Raw genomic sequence first — 19741 nt, forward strand, 5'->3', positions numbered from 1 at the left:
ATTTTTCAAAAACTCAAAAGGCTACATAAGGGTTTATACCTATAAGGAATGACGTATCAACGTTCTTATACATTATATCACAAAGTGGAACGAAAGAGTACGGAGTTAAGTTGATAGCCTTGTTAGGAACCAATCGTACAGATGTATGAATATCAAAGTTGATCTTGAATGGATGCGAGGTTGGACGAAAACCACGACCGCTTTCACCAACACCAAAGAATGAAATCTGATATACGCGTCCTTCTATTAGCAAAGACTTAAATCGATAGATCAAAGTCTTCCTAACTGTAACATGAATCTTACAGCCCTGAAATTTAAAAAGTAAATAAACTAAGCGATTTATGAATGCATTCCAAAAATTACATTAAAACCGAGTGATTATAAAAAAAAGTGCTATACCTTGTCATCCATAAGAATCATGTCCATTGAAAAGGGTAGCTTTGAGCCATATAAGCTCGGACTTAGCCATAAACGATTGACTTTCGCAACAATTGTCCAGGTTTCTTTGGATGCATTGATTTTGGCGAGATCTTCTATTCTTGAAGCCATCATTAGAAATGTTAATTTCAAATATATCAAGTGCTGGAAAATTGATGGAATGATGGAGGAGATATGTTACCTAAGGGGTATATATAGTTGAAATTAGGGTTAATTCTGACTAAAGGTGAAAAGAATATTCCATTCCCAAATAGAATATGTATTTTTAATTCAAAAACAGTGCTATTTGGCACGAGTGAAAATCAAAGTGTATTAATTAGTATATGTACATAGTTCGTACAATTTGATACATACAACCTTATGATTTTGGTAAAATGTCAATAATTTAAAAGTCGCATGAAAATTGGCTAAAAATTATCTGTAGACATATGATTTGTCATATTTGATGTTTGATTTTACCCAAAGTCATATGACTTGTGATATATGCTAAACATTATACACGTGCATTAATTGTTTAAAACGTCAATTTGAAGGAAATTATATAAGGAATTTGAAGGAAATAAATAGTTAATTTTGAATAGTAATTTCCTTAAATAGATAGCTAATTAATTTAATAAGTAATTCATTATTTAAAACGTTTTTTCATTTTAAAAAGGAAATTATTTCAAAATATATTTGCACAGATTCACGTCATTAGTTAATTTATATAAGGAAATTGAAGGAATTAATGAATTAATTTTGAATATTAATTTCCTAAAATAAATAATCAATGTACTAAAATTTACTTAATTATTTTACATGGTGCTTTTTTTAAAAGCTATCTATAGCAATAATTGACTGGAAAAACAAAATAATTTTTGCATTAAAATATAATTAATTGTTTTAAATGGGGTTTTAAAAAAGAAAACGAATACATCTTTTATTCCAATTTAGCATTTATTAGATCTTTTATAAGTTAACTACAAATTATTATAGGGATAATCTCCAACAAAGGCCAACCTTTTGCGCAGAGGGATTGATTTCAATGGTGCAAATTTTTGTGTTATATGCAACCAGGTTTGTGAATCTTGCTCTCATTTGTTTTTACATTGCCCTCAAATATGGTCCTTATGGTGTGAGATTATTTCTCGTGAGGGTTTTCTCTGGGTCATGCCATCTTCTTTATCTGAACTGTTTCTGGAATGGGATAATCTCCCACATATGTCTGATGAAATCTTATGGAAGCTGTCCCCATTTGCGCTTCTGTGGTCAATTTGGATCGAAAGAAATAATTCGTGCTTCAATCTGAAAATTTTTAGCAGCTTAGAGGTATGGGATTCTCACTTAATGCGCATTGGTTGGTGGAGTTACGATTTGTTACATCAGAATGCATATAGTATTGATCAACTTGCTAGAAATTTTGTTCACATTAAATTCTCTCCCAAACATCAAAGGATGCGTGTGGCTTGCTGGGCTCCTCATGAGGTGGGTATAATTAAGGCGGAAAAAAAAATTACGAAAAAGGGGTGAAAAAAATGGAATTTACAGGAATGGTGTGTTTTTGGCCACCGTGGCAAGGAGGTGGGATCCGCTCCACCTAACGCGAATCACAAAGGTACCATTCGCCCCACATGAAACGCATGCATGACATTTCTTTCCGTCAGAGATTCCCTTCATTCCCAAGGAGGAATCTGAATCTGTTGGCATTTATTGCATACGCCCTAAAGCAGGCACAGTCATGTCAGGTGAAACATGATGGCTGACCGGAGACATGCAGCAGCCATGTCAACGGTTACGCGCCAGACGAGGCGGTGGCACGTGCATTGGATTCGCGTGATCTGACGCATATTTATTGTCCAACACTTTAAATTGAGCGAATGCTCTGCTTGGGGGACAAAAATGACATGACCGGCACGGGGGAACAGGAATGATGCATGGCATGCGTGTGATATGGGGCGAATTATTAAAAAATGAAATCGCCTCAAATCAACCGAATTGTTTAATAAAAATACACTATATTACACACTGCGAAATCATTATGCTCACACTAAAAAAAAACAAAGTTACAATCGAAAAAAATATTGTTGAGCTCATTTTGAATTTCTAAAGATGAACCAAGTAATTGCTTGTGTGTATTACAATGGTAGATATTATGAGGGCAGTGAAGGTATGACATTTGAAGGCTCGAAGAAGATGATGCGTTTGAAACGCAACATCACATTCAACAACTTGAAAAAGTTAATTCATGAGAAGTTGAAGCTTGGATGTAACCAAGTTATTTCCTCTGTGGGCTTTAGGTATTTGTCCTCATCTGATCCAGTTCAGTATACAGGTCTCGTGATAGTGGATACTGATGATGTGGGGATCATGATGGATATATTTACTCAGCAGTGTGGCCACCGGTCAGTGGTGACCATGTTGGAGCTTTATGTTCAAATTGATGAGGCAGGAAGTTCATCAATACCTGTTTCAACAAATCCTACAACCACTCATCCGACATTAACTGACGAGGGCGTCACACAAGTGGAGATCCATGAAGCTGAACCAGAGAATGTTCATTTGGGTCCCACAGTTAATTTGGATGATGATGATGATCTCCACCATTACCTAATTGACAATCCTGACATCATATATTTAGAACCAGAGGGAAGCGAAGATGAAAGAAGGCTTCAAGATTCCGATGGAGACTCATCGGACTCAGACCAAGAGGGTGGACAGCATAGGACACATGATCTCCCTGTTAATTCTCAAGTGCAAGGTATGTTCAACCAACTTATCCTATAAATTACTGAATAATTTAATTGTGCATGTACTAAATTTTTTTTTATGTCCAGCTATCCCAAACACCACACCATTTTGGGATTCTGCTCCACACTACTCATATATCAATTGGGATCATCCAGATTAGGAGACAGATTTTTTTCCTGGTACCAATGAGGGTGGATCGTGGGAGTTAGGTGATGATTTGTATGTTGGTTTACGTTTTGAGAGCAAGGAAGATGCCAAGATGGGCCTTAAGCATTATTGTTTCAAACGCCATCAAACCTATAAGATACTCGAATCCAAACCAATTTATTTTACTGCCAATTGTCCCAATCATTTGGATGGATGCCTTTGGAGGATGAGAGCACTCATGGACAAAAATATCGATAAGTGGGTTATATCTAGGTGGGTCGGCCCTCATACGTGCGTCAATCCGATGAGATCGCAGGACCACACCAAGATGACTTCCGATGTCATATGCTCTTACATACTGGGTATGATTGTTGTCATGTATATGATTTCCTTACTCTTAAAAGGAATATTAACTTATAATATCGTTAATATGTTACAGGCATGGTAGGTGGTCGACCATATGTCCCCATTGCAGCCATACAGGAGAGAATCAGCGGGGAACTTAACTATCAAGTGTCATACATGAAAGCATGGTTAGCGAAGCAAAGGGCACTTGCGAAGGTGTTTGGCAATTGGGAAGAATCTTACGCAGAGCTCCCAAGATTGCTTGGTTATATGAGTTCATTTTCCCCAGGATCCTACTACTATATTTACACAGATGCTTATATCGGTGCGGATGGTTTTGTTGATGGTAGTGTGCACAAATTCCGTCGAGTGTTCTGGACTTTCAAACAGTGTTGTGAAGCTTTCAACTATTGTAAGCCGATGATCTAGATAGATGGCACTTTTATGTATGGAAAGTATAAAGGAACGTTATTGATTGCCACCACTCAGGACGGAAACTCTAACATTTTACCGATAGCTTTTGCAATAGTGGAGAGTGAAAGTACGAGTTCATGGGGTTGGTTTTTGCGTCTGATAAGGCAACATGTTACTCAGAAACAAGGTATATGTTTGATATCAGACAGACATGCAGGCATCAAGGCCGCGGTAAGGGATGCGAGAAATGGGTGGCAGCCTCCAAATGTGCATCATGTGTATTGCATCCGCCACATTGCTAGCAACTTCAACCATAGGTTTAAGAACGCAAAGCTTAAACAAGAGCTGGTTATGATGGGTATTTGTTTGAACCCAATTATAGGAGTTTTTTTTTTTATAAAAAGAAATATTGACATTTGTCACTTGTGCAGGTTACGAGCCATGTTTGTACCTTTTTGAACGGAGGTTGGCCAAGTTTCGACAGACTAGCCCAGCTATCCAAGCATGGATTGATGGAATCAGTAGGGAGAAATGGAGCCTCGCCTGTGACATCGATGGTGGTAGATTCGGCCACATGACAACCAACCTTGCAGAATCTGTTAATAAAGTGTTCAAGGGCGCTAGGAACATGCCGATCACTGCACTTGTCAAATGCACATATGCCCGTCTTGTAGATTACTTTGTTCAAAGAGGCATTGCTGCAAGTGATCAACTGCAGGCCCGCAAGGTATACTGCCACAAGGTCATGGTCGCATTAGCCAAAAATCATGAAAAGGCAAGTGCTCATATGGTGCGCACGTATAACGTGGAGCGAACAAGGTTTGAGGTCGAGGAAGGATTCAACCAGCATACGCATCGTAATGGTTATAGGTGGAGTGTTCGGCTAGACGAGTGGACATGCGAGTATGGACGTTTCCAAGCCTTCAAGTATCCATGTGATCACGTGATCGCGGCATGCGCTCGACAGTCCATTAACTATTATGATTTTGTTGACCCTGTGTATAAGTTGGAGACTGTAAGGGATGCTTATAAAGCTTAGTGGTGGGCCCTTGGAAATGAATTGAACATTCCTCCAGCAGGTGATGGCCCTCGACTTGTTCCAGACCCCACCATGGTGCGTGCTAGAGGTCGTCCGCGGTCAACTCGCATCAGAAATGAGATGGACCTGACAGAGTCACAGCCAAGCCGGCGAAATAATTCACTCCAGAGATGAACTATTTTACACTGTTGTTGTTGTTGATTTCTTATCTTTGACTGTAGGACCCATGATGTATAATAAAGTTGTCTAAGAATGAAACATCATTATGAGTTATTGATTTAAAGGGGAACACATTTTTTTAATTGGAAACAACATAATTAAACGATGATGCCATACAACCTTCAAACAACAAACATTTTACAAACATGTCAAATAAACATTAAGCTTAATTGGAAATAAAAATAAAACACACATCAACTGTGATCTGGGTTCATGGAAGGATCATAACCGCTCGCATGGTAGCCTGTGAGGGATGCCTGGTTCAGATCGAAGTCAAAGGCGGCCTGTGTAGCACGAATCTCAGAATCCGGTGGATGAGCATGCTGCATCTCCGGTGAAGCACCTAGCAAATCATGTAATGCCCCCCATCCACGCTGGGGGCTAGGTGGGGTTCCCCATGAGGAGGGTATAGACTGGCCATCTGGGGTGAACCATGTGTCAAGCTGGGATCCATCTTGTTGAACCTGCGGCGCTGAACCGTGGTAAGGCTGTGACTCTGGAACTGGCGCAGGTTGGTAATACTGTTCAAACTCACGGGACCCACTACCACTGTAATGTTGCTCATGTTGGTAAGGTTGCTGAAATGCGAATGATGCCTCCTGTTGCTGAAATCCTGAAGCATTACCATGTCCCTGGTACGAAGACCCATCACCACTATAGTGGTACGATGTGTAGGAATCACCAGTATGGGTGGGAGCCAACCAAAATTGCCCGGAAGGCAGCTGTTGGGGTACATCAATTACAATTGATTTAGCTTTTTCTTTATGTTTTTCCCGCCGGGAGAAATCCTGTCCTTCTTTCCTTCCGAGCTTTGGGTGAAAATTTTGTGCTACCTCAGGGATCTGAACAGGCTCCATTGGCGGCGCTTTTAGCGGGGGAATAGTGATCCGCCCCATCTCCTCGCATAACGCGAGACAGTGCATGGCCCGCTTCTGAAGGTTATCAATTGTGTACCTCCCTTGTCCGATCAGCGGCAGCCCATACCAGATGTGATGGATATTCGCAGCCTACAATTAGAACAAAATAAAATGTTGGGCTTAAGCATTAAGCATAAATTATATTAAATAGATTAGCATAAATTCAATAGATTACCAATTGACCCAATGCTGCTCCTTTACGTGTAAGCCAGCGACGAGAGTGTTGTGAATACCACCTCATGTATTGATCACTGCCTTCTGCAAGCCGTATTAATCTAGGGCCTTCAACCAATTGTTGTTGTTTGTTTTCCCAAGCTACAATAAAAGGTGTCAACTTATCAACCCAATCCCAATCATGTTTCCCTGACAGTGACATGTCATGCACCTTATTGTCTTGGAGAGGTTTGTTAGGAACATGTTGCTGAGATCCAAATTGTTGCATCACCCGATCAGGCTGATGCCATTCAACAATAAAAAATGATATCATGGGAGCTATACATCTCCACAATTGCATATTGTCCCGACATATTGGAGGTAGTTGCTGCAAAACACTATGTGGATAAGGCATCCACACAAACTACATCCACAAGAAGAAAGAGTTTAGACTTGGACAAATATAATATCGCAGTCATATATCTTTAATGGCAGGTACTCACTTGTTCAGTTTTAAGTGTGTCAAGGTAATGCCTCCAATACGGCAACTGATACTTTGTCCATTCCGCATCTTCTTTCCACCTATATAATAAAAAAAAGTTCGGTTGATATATGTTAGAGAAGCTTGAAATCTGTAGGATGATCAACTATTCAAATTTGAAGTAACAATTAGTTGCATACCTGGCTCCAAGAGGGCAACCTTCTTTGATAACGTGGAGTTCTTTGAGGGGGCCAACGTCAGGAAATCTCGTCCAGACCTAGAACTGGATGAGTTGTACACAACCACCGCTCTCCACACGTGAGATTTTGCTTGCATTACACATTTCCTTATATAGATGGGCAAGTACTGCAGAACCCCAATTATATTTTCCAGCTTCATGAAAATTCCTCAAAAGAGGAAGATATCTCAGAGGAACATGCGACCCGCTATGGTCAGGTAAGAGAAAACCTCCAAGCATGCGCATGATGTATGCACGTGCATAACATGCCAAATCCTGAGGATTGTCAATGAAGTCTCCCACATTGTTAAAATTCTCATTTATCCACTTCATTTTCAACGCACCTCCTCTAATAGCATCTGCTGGGGGTCTCTTTCCTAAACATTCTTCAACAATGACTGGCCAATTGCAAGAGGTGGGACCTGTGACAACGTCACCATCAATCTTCAAGCCCAACTGAATTGCAATATCTTGAAGAGTTATGGTGCATTCTCCGAACGGGAGGTGGAAAGTGTGCGTCTCGAGACGCCACCTTTCAATGAACGCTGAAATCAAGGGAGGGTCTGGATAAACATCTGAGACTAGCGCACAGTGGTAAAAACCTGCAGCTTCAAGGTGACCTCTGATTGCGTTGGGAACGCTGCGTATGAGTCTCTCTTGCACAACTCGTGAATCACGTGATCATCGAACTTTGAGAATTTTATTTGTTTGCCCATTCCAGACTTTATCTGAAATGTGTGATCCTTTCTCAGTAAGATACAACAAACTAGTATTTGTGGGCCCAGGATTGATCGCCAATTCTTCTGCCATTGAAATTTTACAGAAACTAAGTCAAGTGAATTTATGAAGGTTTGGAGAAAAAATGAAGTGAAATAAGGTAGGTTTGGAGAAGAAGGAGAGTGAAATGAAAGGGTTGGGGCGAATTTACTTCTGGCGGTCCTTTTATAAGGGGTTAAACCGCCAGAAATGTTATGAGGCATGCGCCTCAGTCAACGCGTATGATGCATACGCCTGGGTCCACGCGATTCCATGTCCTTGTCTCCCTGTCCCCCTGTCGCGTGGCAGCCATGATTGATGTGCATTGACTTCGCTTGTTCCCAAACGCATCAAACAAACGCCTAGGCTGACGCGCATGTCATGATTCAGACATGATTCAGATTCCTCCTTGGGAATGAAGGGAATCTCTGACGGAAAGAAATGCCATGCATGCGTTTCACGTGGGGCGAATGGTACCTTTGTGATTCGCGTTAGGTGGAGCGGATCTCACCTCCTTGCCACGGTGGCCAAAAACTCACCATTCCTGTAAATTCCATTTTTTTCACCCCTTTTTCGTAATTATTTTTTTTCGCATTATTCATTTTTTTTTTCTAATTAAGGCTAATGTGGACGGATCAGCTAGAGGATCCCCGGGTCGTTGTGGGATTGGGGGCATCTTGCGAAATAGTGAGAATGAAATTCTGGGTTTCTTTTCAAAAAATCTGGGGGAGGGTTTTGCATTTGAAGCAGAAGTTTGGGCTATCCATGAAGTTCTCCATTTATGTTCTGTGAGACAAATCAGATTTTTAATTATTGAAAGCGACTCCTCTCTTGCTGTAGGTTGGGTGAACAATAGGAATACCAGACCTTGGAAACTTAGTAATGTTCTAAACCAAATTGATGTCTGGTTGGTGGAAGTGAAATGTTTGAAAGTAAATCATATTTTCAGAGAAGCTAATGCCGAAGCTGACAGATTAGCCAAAAGAGGCGCTGATTTTTCTTCCGATCTTTTGTACTTTAGAGAATCCCTTTAATTTTGTAAGGAGTTTTTTCTTTTCTTTACCAGCTTTCATGTATTAATTACCCTATGCATTGTGATTTACGCTGGTTGTGAGTGGTGAAACCTATTTATACTGTTTATGGGCTACGATTTCTTCTTGCAGCAGGCCCTTGGTCTAGTACTCTTTTTCCTCTCTTGGGTTTTTTCCCACTGGGTTTTCCCTTGAGAGGTTTTGATGAGGCTGTCCTTATGGTTTTTTGCTGGTGCTTGGTAGCTCTTTTTGTTTGTTTCGCCTACTATGGGAGGGATGTTCCCATATGCTTATATTTTATCAATAATAACTATACTGTTTGTTCTCAAAAAAAAAAACTACAAATTATTATAGTTAAGTTGTTTATGTAAGGAAATTAAAAATTAATTTCGAATAGTAATTTCCTTAAATAGATAGCTTTTGAATTTAATAAGTAATTAATTTTTAAAACGTTTTTTTTTCATTTTAAAAAAGGAAATTATTTCAAAACATATTTGCACATATTCACATCATTAATTAATTTATATAAGAAAATTGAAGGAATTAATGAATTAATTTCGAATATTAATTTCCTAAAATAAATAATCAATGCATTAAAATTTACTTAATTATTTTACATGAGGTTTTAAAAAAAATGATTATAGCAATAATTGACTGGAAAAACGAAATAATTCATGCATTAAAATGTAATTAATTGTTTTAAATGAGGTTTTTAATAGAAAACGAATACAACTTTTATTCCAATTTAGCATTTATTAGATCTTTTATAAGTTGACTACAAATTAATATAGTTCAGTTGTTTATGTAAGGAAGTTGAAGGAAATTAAAAATTAATTTCGAAACACAAAATAAATGCTATTAACTTTATTCATAATTTTTTCATTTAATGGAGGATAAATAAACAAAATTATAGGGAAATCACTTAGGATAATTAATTTGTGTGAGTCTCTCTGGCTGTGACGCTTGTCAGCCAGAGAGGGGGTGAGATGAAATTGATTCTTAGAATGTCATGTGTAAAATTGTTTTGGATAACTATTTTCTTTTTAATAGTATATAGATATAGATTAATGCTTGGTTCAAATTGAGGGTGCGGTGCCACCATTTGTTCCTCCGACATTGCAAATTTCGACTCATCAATTTTTCAGAATTAATTCAAATCCTTCCCTCATTTAAACAACATTTTCTATTGGAAAGTCTGGCGTTCCACCACCAACAATCAACCCACACAGAACATATATCCCAAAAAATTTGAACTCAATGTGTTATTAACACTCAAGCCACCAACAATGTCCCAATAGTGATTTTCTTAACTTGTTTAATCACATCTGGAAATGCTCAGAAGAAAGAGTCTAAATGGGTTGTGAATTTTTTTTTAGAAATTGGATTATTAATCATATTTGTTGTGCAGTTTGTTTTTATAGGCAAATGTTAATGGTTAGTTGTTAGTAATTACAAATGTTCATCCTCAAGGTTCGAACCCTGAACCTCCATCTCCAACACCTATTTCTACCCTTAGCTCAACCAAGTGAGCTACCCCCCTCCCACCCATATTTGTTGTGCAATGATATGCAAGAATAGATTTTTCTTATGTTTATACACTTTTCAAAACCCAAGAGGCTTAATCAAATTCCTTAGACTATATGGTGTGGTGGAGGAGACGAAGCTCAGCCGTTGAGAAGAATCAAAAAGCCCCAACGGAACTGATGTCGGTGTCGTTACCGGCAACTAGACCATGTGAGTCCTGTTGGAGGTTGATTGCTCAACAATGGCTAAAGTTGATGAAGGAAGGAGGAAAAGGGGATGAACGGGTGGGTCGACTATGGCTGTAAAGTTGAAGGATAAGTGATGAGATATTATTTGGACCGTTGGATTTACTTTATGGAAATCAACGGTTGATATAATTGCTGGAGGAAGGCTGGAGACGAAGCTGCTGGAGAGGATCCGGATCCCTTAGGCCAAAACATAATGACCCTTAAACAATACAAATTCCCCTTAATGCTAGTAATTCATGACCTTTTGTAACACGTACGCAACCATTCACTTATTTCTAACCTCCCTTTAATTAGAAAATTCTCATCGTGACCCTTAAACAATACAAATTCCCCTTAATGCTAGTAATTTCTCATAATGACCCTTAAACAATACCAATTCCCCTTAATGCTAGTATAATTCATGACCTTTTGTAACACGCAACCATTCACTTATTTCTAACCTCCCTTTAATTAGAAAATTCTGATAATGACCCTTAAACAATACAAATTCCCCTTAATGCTAGTAATTCATGACCTTTTGTAACACGCAACCATTCACTTATTTCTAACCTGACTTTAATTAGAAAATTCTTAAAAATTCGTTTGCACTCCATGCTGTTAATCTTCTAAAATCTCCAAACTTGAGGGTCTCAGTGAAAAATATCTGCTAATATAAGTAGTCATGTAACATACGACCATAGTATCAAATCAAACCATAATATCTGCCCATTGTTATCATGTAGATTTAGTTTGAAATTAATCCTTTTCGAAGCCATGGGTTACATTCCTGATTATTTCTGCTCATACCTTCAATCTTCTTTATCTATTATAATTTTTATCTTTACGATTATCAAAGCTTGTTTAAGATCTCAATTTATTGAGATACCCACGAAATTACACAACCTCCCCCCAGGTCCCAAACCATGGCCTATAGTTGGTAATCTCCCTGAAATGCTTGCAAACAAGCCTGCACCTCAGTGGATACATAAGATGATGGAAGAAATGAACACTGAAATAGCATGTATCCGCCTTGGAAATGTCCATGTAATCCCTGTTACTTCCCCTGCCATTGCTCGTGAGTTCTTGAGAAAACATGATGCTACTTTTGCATCAAGACCAAAAACCATGGCTACTGAAGCCATAAGTAGTGGTTATTTGACCACAGCTGTTACTCCCTTTGGCGAACAATGGAAGAAAATGAAGAAAATCTTCGTCAATGAGTTGTTCTCCCCCCTCAAGCATCAATGGCTTCAAGACAAAAGAAATGAAGAAGCTGATAACCTTGTGTTTTATGTCTTCAATAAAAGCAAAAACTTGAACCATGATGATCATGGCTATGTGAATGTGAGGACCGCAGCAAGGCATTATTGCAGTAACGTGATGAGGAAACTGGTGTTTAACACAAGGTACTTTGGTAAAGGTTGTAAAGATGGAGCGCCTGGTTTTGAGGAAGTGGAATATGTAGATGCCATCTTTACATTGCTTAGGTACGTTTTTGCCTTTTCTGTTTCTGACTACATGCCATTCTTGAGGGGACTTGATTTGGATGGTCATGAGAGCAAGGTGAAGAGTGCTATGAGGATTGTGGACAAGTACAATCATTCTAGGCTAATGGCTTAAATAAGTTTTTCGTCCCTAACCTTTCCATAATACCTGGTTTTCGTCCCTCGCCGGAGCAAATGTGGGGTTTAGTCCCTAACCTTTGCCAAAACGTTTGGTTTTCGTCCCTCCGGAGCTCTGGGTCAACGCCGGAGCTCCGGTGGCCCATGTGGCAATGCCACATAGGATTAGTCAGGCCACGTGTTATTATTATTATTATTGTTAAATTTTGGATCTCATCCTCATGTATAAAATTGAATTTGGTTTTAGTCCCTGGAATAGTAATCATGATTTGGCATGCATCCTTACATAGAATATTGATCTGTGTTTTGGTCCCTTATTGGACATTAAAAGGCTACTTAGGAAGAAAAAACGTGTTAAAGTATGACAATTGCTAAGGCCACAACATAATTTCATGCATAAGTCAAAATATTCTTACAAAATGATAGTGGTCCATCCACAAAGACATAAATTGCACAAGTGGCTTAACTTGGCTACATCAATAAAAATAGTGGTCCATCCACATTAGCACGCACAGGATCAAGCTGGAATGTGACAAATCCTCAAGAACCAGCACAGGAGCAAGCTGGAAACCAGGCACCAACAACAGCTCCAACCCCTCCAGTAAGTTTTCACCATTGACTTATGCATGAAATTATGTTGTGGCATTTGCAATTGTCATACTTTAACACGTTTTTTCTTCCTAAGTAGCCTTTTAATGTCCAATAGGGGACCAAAACACAGATCAATATTCTATGTAAGGATGCATGCCAAATCATGATTACTATTCCAGGGACTAAAACCAAATTCAATTTTATACATGAGGATGAGATCCAAAATTTAACAATAATAATAATAATAACACGTGGCCTGACTAATCCTATGTGGCATTGCCACATGGGCCACCGGAGCTCCGGCGTTGACCCAGAGCTCCGGAGGGACGAAAACCAAACGTTTTGGCAAAGGTTAGGGACTAAACCCCACCTTTGCTCCGGCGAGGGACGAAAACCAGGTATTATGGAAAGGTTAGGGACGAAAAACTTATTTAAGCCATCATTCTATCATTGAACAGAGAATTAAAAAATGGAGTGATAATAATGGGCCAGTACCAAAGACTACAGATCATGCTGAGGACCTACTTGATATTCTCATCAATTTGAAAGATGCTAACAATGAACCATTACTGACATCAGAGGAAATTAAGGCACAAACTCTGGTATAATATACTTGCATTTTCATTTCTTATTCATGCATATGCATTAATCCATCACATGTGCAAGCTCCTATTTGTAAACCACAAATAGTAGCGGACACTCGTCACACCCCACTTTTGTGATGGTTTTTGACACTCACAGAGTGGAGAGTGGAAAAAAAAAATTAACTTTGCACTTTATAACAGTAAAAACCTATTACAAACGTTGGTGTTTTAAATTGCGGCTACCGCTGCGAGTAGATGTGATGGATTGTGATCTTGATCCTGATGTGGAGACTTCAAAACCTATAACGTTGCGTCTGCAATTACGATAGTAACCCGCAATTTAAAACCTTGGTGGTAAGTGTTGTGAAGTGGTCTAGCTATTTTTTTCATATACAAAATTAAAATCATCAAGTTCCTAATTTTCTGTCTCACCAATGAAATCTAATCATATCAAATATATCAAATGAATAAAATATGAGTGAAAGAGTTATAAACTTACATATTCAAATGTCAAATTTTTATTGCTGGAATAAAGGATAAACACAATTAGGGAACCTAAAATGTCAATATTCATGAATGTTAAGAAGAATAATTATGTGTAGTATGAATGTCCAACAGACACCTTAAGTGAGAAAAGAAGAGAATAAAGAGAAGTAATCGGTATCATATAAGTAAAAAGAGATACATAGAGATACATAGAGATAAAAATGAAATGTCTGTTTATTGTGTGAGGTATCTGCACACTATTTGTATGTTCAAACTTCAAAGTCTCATTACTGATAAATATAACACACTATCTCAAAATCAAAATGAAACTTGTAGGAACTTGTGCTTGGAGGAGTCGACAATCCATCAAATGCAGCAGAATGGGCAATAGCAGAAATGATAGATCAGCCAGATTTACTTGAGCGAGCCACTGAGGAATTGGACAATGTTGTAGGCAAACAGAGGATGGTCCAGGAATCAGATATTCCAAAGCTCAACTATGTGAAGGCTTGTGCAAGAGAAGCTTTTCGTCTTCATCCCATTACACCTTTCAATCCTCCCCATGTCGCTATGGATGAAACAACAGTTGGACATTACTTGATTCCAAAAGGTAGCCATGTACTGCTAAGCAAACAAGGACTTGGAAGAAACCCAAGAGTCTGGAATAATGAGCCCAACAAGTTTAAGCCAGAACGCCACCTGAAAAGTGATGGATCTGTGGTTGTTTTGGCAGAGCAAGATTTGAAGTTGATGTCGTTTAGTACAGGAAGGAGAGTTTGTCCTGCAGTCATGCTTGGTACCACAATGACCGTGATGCTATTGGCTAGGTTGCTTCATGGCTTCACTTGGAGTGCACCTCCAAACATATCAAACATCAATCACCATGCTCCACTTGTGGCAGTAGCAAAGCCAAGATTAGCACCAGAGCTTTATATCCCAACTAAAACTTAAGAGTGTTGAATCAAGTGATAATGTATTTATTTGAATTAAAACATATCAATATCAATTATAATAAAAGGGTTGTTTAAATAACCCTAGCTAAAAATTGGGTTAAATCACCTTTAATGAGGTGTTCCAATAATATTACAACATGTGTCTTTATTAATCCAACTCATTTTATTAAAAGGTTAAATATGCTTTAGTCCCTAAACTTAAACTGCAATTTGAATTTTGTCCCTAATATGCACAAGGATTTCCTTGTGTAAAGTTACACCACCAAATAAATTGTCCCTTCAACCCTTAGTCCAAAAATTAATATCATCTTTATCCTTCCCATCATCTTCATCATTTTCAACCCAAAACAACTCAGATTCATCCCATCCAAATCCAGATTAAGAGAAACATAATTCCATCTTCATCATCAGCATTCATCTTCTTCTTCTCCATCATGATCATCATCAACCCACCATACCCATACCCACATCCACAAACCCCCCAAAAACATAATTTCAATTTTTCGCCACCACCAACAACCTCACCCATTCCCACCAAACACCACCACCACCCACAGAGCCCCCATTGAAACCCAAACCCCACCCCAACCCCAACCCCACCGAACGCACCTCCACTTCCATGCCTACCAAAATTGTTATGCAGAGTGAAACTAACCTCATCCTCTGTAGCGCAATGATACTTATGAGCTAGTTTCAGAAACTGGAATCTCCGCTGAAACAGTGTTGAGGTTATAGGTTGTGCTTTGATGAATATGGGTTTGGGTGGGGTTTGTGGATGTGGGTATGGTGGGTTGATGATGATCATGATGGAGAAGAAGAAGATGAATGGTGATGATGAAGATGAAATTATGTTTCTCTTAATCTGGATTTGGATGGGATGAATCTGAGTTGTTTTGGGTTGAAAATGATGAAGATGATGGGAAGGATAAAGATGATATTAATTTTTGGACTACGGGTAGAAAGGACAATTTATTTGGTGGTGTAACTTTACACAAGGAAATCCTTGTGCATATTAGGGAGACCCCTTCAATAATCTACTTTTGCTGAGACAAAATTCAAATTTCAGTTTAAATTTAGGGACTAAAGCATATTTAACCTTTTAATAAAATAAGTTGATTAATAAAGACACATGTTGTGATATTATTATTGGAACACCTCATCAAGAGTGATTTAACCCAATTTTTAGCTAGGGTTATTTAGACAACCCCTAATAAAAGGGTGACGTGAATTGGTTTATATATTATTTTTAACACATTTTTTCACGCAAGTGTCCGTTTGGTCGGACATTGCGCAAAGCTCACCTACCATGTGCTGATATTGAACTTTTTATTTGAAAAATTGAAGGCAGCAGGATTGAACTTTAGTCCGCTTGACTCTAATACCATGTAAAATGATTCATTATCTCAAAAACTTCACATGAATTATTTTATATCATTATTTCTAACAAAAAATATTACAAATTTATAACTAAGCGCTAAAAGCCTAAATAGAAAGACTCGCACCTTTTACCAACAAAGGGGTTTGAAGATAATGGTCATTGACAAAAAAAAGATAATGGTCGAGTGCTCCAAGGTCTTCTGCTATAGACAAAACCATGATGCTTGGGAGCAAGGTTGTCAAGATTGGGATCCTATCTAGGATTGGGAGAGGGGTTAAAAGATCGTAAATCGAAAGAGCGGGATAAGATCATAAGATCCTACTAAAAATGCAAATATGAACTTAATAAAATAACCACATGTAGAAATTTATACAGGTGATTAAAATAATCTTTTTCACATGAACTTAAACTAGAAATTTATAATATACTTGAACCCAACATTGGTGGTGGTGTTAGAGCACCATAAATAAGCGCCTAACAAAGCAAAAAAAGTCACTTAGTTTGTTAAAAACTTTTAGATGATAAAATTCATTGAAAGTTTTTAAATTTGAAACATATGGATGTGAGTACCAGAGAATAACAACCCAAATAGTTGTGCGTGACAACAACGACTGAGGTCGTGGCAAAGATCAACAGAGAAGACGATGAGATGTGGTTGCGGAAGTCTTGCGCCTCAAGTGAGTCTCTGTTTTACTCCAAAATACTAGTTAGGATCGGATCGGGATCCTAGATCCTACCCTCAAAGATCAGGATCCTGGAGTGATCCTACAACCAGTGACAGATCCAGAAATTTTATGTCGTGGGGGCAAAAAATATATATAAGTCCAAGTGGGGGCATATTATGTATACAAAATCACAAAAAGTACTGAATATTCAAGTTGGGGCATATTATATTTACATACTCACAAAGAAACTTTCATATTTAAGTGGGGGCAAATGACCCCATGCTCTCCAATGTAGATATGTCATTGCCTACAACAATGAGATACTACATGGAATCCGAATTGTAAAACCCCAAAAAAAATCGTAAAATTGTAAGATTTTAAGATCCGAATCACGATCTTAAACTACATTGCTTAGGAGATTAAGTCTGGCCAATTTCAAATCAGGGAACACCGATGGTCACCAACTTTATCAATTAAACTCTAACTTTTTCTAACTTAGTTAATGTAACTAAAGGACCATTTAGCAAATTATAAAACTAATCTTTTCTGGTATAAATTATTAAGAAAACATTATAGAGAAATTGAGTTGTATATATATATTACGAAGACCAATACCAACCCACAAGAAGAGGAAAAAGTAACAAAAACCAAGAAGAGAGGATAGTGTGGCTACTTACTTGAACAATAAGTTCGCAATCAAGCTTCTCCTCAACGATTCTCCTCACACTATCGAACACCACTACCGAAACCACTAGAAGAAGAGGAAACCAAGAGCGGAAGAAGAACACCGGCAGAAGAAGAACGAGGAGATGATGAAGATGGAAGAACAAATTAGGGTTCAGAATTGGGGCATTTCTGGATAAGTGATTTAATTTAGAATTTGGGGAGAATTGAGGTTAATTTGGGGGATTTGATTTAGTTCATTTATTTAGAGTTATATTTATAAATTTATTTTATTTTTGTTAATCAAATTAAAATTGCTTGATGTGTTAAATTTTTTTTTTAATTCACGTAATCATCATTTACACAATCAGCAAATTAAATCATCACTCGCCGGAGCTCCGGGCTCCAGTGAGGACTTACTCCAGACGTTTTACATAATAAATGACTTTTTACTGCGGTGAAGGACCTAGTTCAGACGGCGAGACAAATCTATATATATATATATGAAAAGAAGGTTTTCTTCTAGAAGACCTATGTCACATGTCCCTTCCTAAATAATTCATTTTCCCTCCAAAACTAAAAAAATCATTTCCACTTTTTTTGTCACATTAATTGCATGTTCAATAATACCTATGACAACATACACACTAAATTAATAATTTTAATTTTTTTTATAAAAATATAAACTTAAAAAAAATTATTTTGAAACCGGTAACTTCAGTTATTCTTTTTTGTTACACTTAGAAGTAAAAAAAATTAAGAATAAAACATTAGTATTACTTATGAAAACTATCAAGTTAAGGATATTAGTTCTTTTTCTAAAAAAAAAAGGATAATAGTTCAAAATCATATTATTTTTAACTCCTGCAAATTTTTGAAAAAATGATAAAAAAAAAAAATGAACATCTCTAACTGTATTTCAATTCATCCATTATTATTATTATTATTATTATTATTATTATTATTATTATTATTTTGACAACATGAACTGATATTATTGAATAGCCATAAAACAGGCAAAGAAACAGAACCAACAAACTGACAAACCTTCTCATCTAGAGTGAACAAACCCCACCCAATGACCACAAAGAAACTTTGAGATAGAGCCTCATTAAAACCTTCCTAGGAAAAACTATCAGTAGGAAAAACCCTAGGTAAGGAAAAATAGTACCCAAATCTCAAAGAGGTCACCCCTTACAAAAGAAACCATGTTAAAATACCCCTCTTAAATCTGAACAGAACCTCACCAATCCACACCTAAGCATATATTTAGATAACAAGTACATTTTTTTTTTTGTTAAGCCAAATAAATATATTGAAATGAAGTACAAGGGGTACTTCAAACCCAATACAACAAGATACAAATAAACAGAAAAAAGATAGCAAGAAAGAAGAGCAAACAGAAACAACAACGCCTCAAACACTAGGCACCCCCCACTCCTACTTGAGGAAAGACATTATATACCAAGCCTCATTAAAACCTTGCCAGGAAAAACCCCCTTGGGAAAACCTGACGAAGGAAAAAGAGTACCTGCTATATAACATCAAACTGAAACCCCAAGAAGGAATTCACAATTAAACCCAAAACCCAATTCCGCAGCTTGCAACACATAATGAAGTTCATCCTCTGTTTTGGCAATATCTGATTTACCCAAAGCCAATTGATATCACAATGCGCCTGCAAATTGAGACCAAGCCTTTTAAATCCCATTCTGCCAATTCAAAGGAATACTATCAGAATTATATCCCCCCCATCATCATTCCAAACTCGAAGCCTTGGCAACCAGAAGATACAAACCAGTACAAATACCAAAATAAAACCATGGCAGTCCCTCCATTATAAAGATAGCAGACATTCGCGTGGATTTAATTTCCACTCATACCATGAGTATGAAAAATCATCTAGCCGTGTCCTCAACCACTGCCAAACTGAGACCTGAATCTGTTCTACAGCTTGATTTTTATCCACTATTCCACCATTAAAAATAACCTTGTTACGCAGACGCCAAATTATCCATATGACTGCCATCCAAATTGAAACTTCACCTAGCTTTTGGGCTTTGGTTTTCCCAATTGAGGAAAATTGCATCAAGTGAATCTTTGGATCTGGAACTTGAGCACTATAGACACCCAACCAGCCAAG

General features: G+C 37.7%; 2 protein-coding genes across 3 annotated transcripts; both read left to right on the top strand.

Annotated features, from left to right (window-relative positions):
- Positions 1-1444: 1444 nt before the first annotated feature.
- Positions 1445-5362, top strand: LOC130724179 (uncharacterized). Its single transcript, XM_057575353.1, has 4 exons — positions 1445-3175; positions 3252-3674; positions 3752-4429; positions 4503-5362. The coding sequence occupies exons 3-4, from the start codon at positions 4102-4104 to the stop codon at positions 5108-5110; spliced, it is 936 nt and encodes a 311-aa protein (XP_057431336.1). The 5' UTR covers positions 1445-3175; positions 3252-3674; positions 3752-4101; the 3' UTR covers positions 5111-5362.
- A 6020-nt stretch (positions 5363-11382) lies between these two features.
- Positions 11383-15401, top strand: LOC130721958 (isoleucine N-monooxygenase 2-like). Of its 2 annotated transcripts, none has more exons than XM_057572544.1 (3): positions 11383-12263; positions 13306-13471; positions 14276-15401. In XM_057572544.1, the coding sequence occupies exons 1-3, from the start codon at positions 11431-11433 to the stop codon at positions 14888-14890; spliced, it is 1614 nt and encodes a 537-aa protein (XP_057428527.1). In that variant the 5' UTR covers positions 11383-11430; the 3' UTR covers positions 14891-15401. The 2 variants fall into 2 exon arrangements, with proteins under 2 accessions (XP_057428527.1, XP_057428526.1); XM_057572543.1 differs by lacking the exon at positions 13306-13471 and adding an exon at positions 12768-12879 and having other exon boundaries at positions 11383-12143.
- Positions 15402-19741: the final 4340 nt, after the last annotated feature.

The sequence above is a fragment of the Lotus japonicus genome, chromosome 6 (genome assembly GCF_012489685.1).
Source record: "Lotus japonicus ecotype B-129 chromosome 6, LjGifu_v1.2".
NCBI lineage: Eukaryota > Viridiplantae > Streptophyta > Magnoliopsida > Fabales > Fabaceae > Lotus > Lotus japonicus.

Excerpts from the sequence above, each read along its gene's own strand:
- LOC130724179 (XM_057575353.1), top strand. The coding sequence starts at position 4,102 with ATGTATGGAAAGTATAAAGGAACGTTATTGATTGCCACCACTCAGGAC. Across the intron at positions 4,430-4,502 it reads ACAAGAGCTGGTTATGATGG|GTTACGAGCCATGTTTGTAC; the intron begins GTATTTGTTTGA and ends TCACTTGTGCAG.
- LOC130721958 (XM_057572544.1), top strand. The coding sequence starts at position 11,431 with ATGGGTTACATTCCTGATTATTTCTGCTCATACCTTCAATCTTCTTTA. Across the intron at positions 12,264-13,305 it reads GACAAGTACAATCATTCTAG|CCATCATTCTATCATTGAAC; the intron begins GCTAATGGCTTA and ends AACTTATTTAAG. Across the intron at positions 13,472-14,275 it reads AAATTAAGGCACAAACTCTG|GAACTTGTGCTTGGAGGAGT; the intron begins GTATAATATACT and ends TGAAACTTGTAG.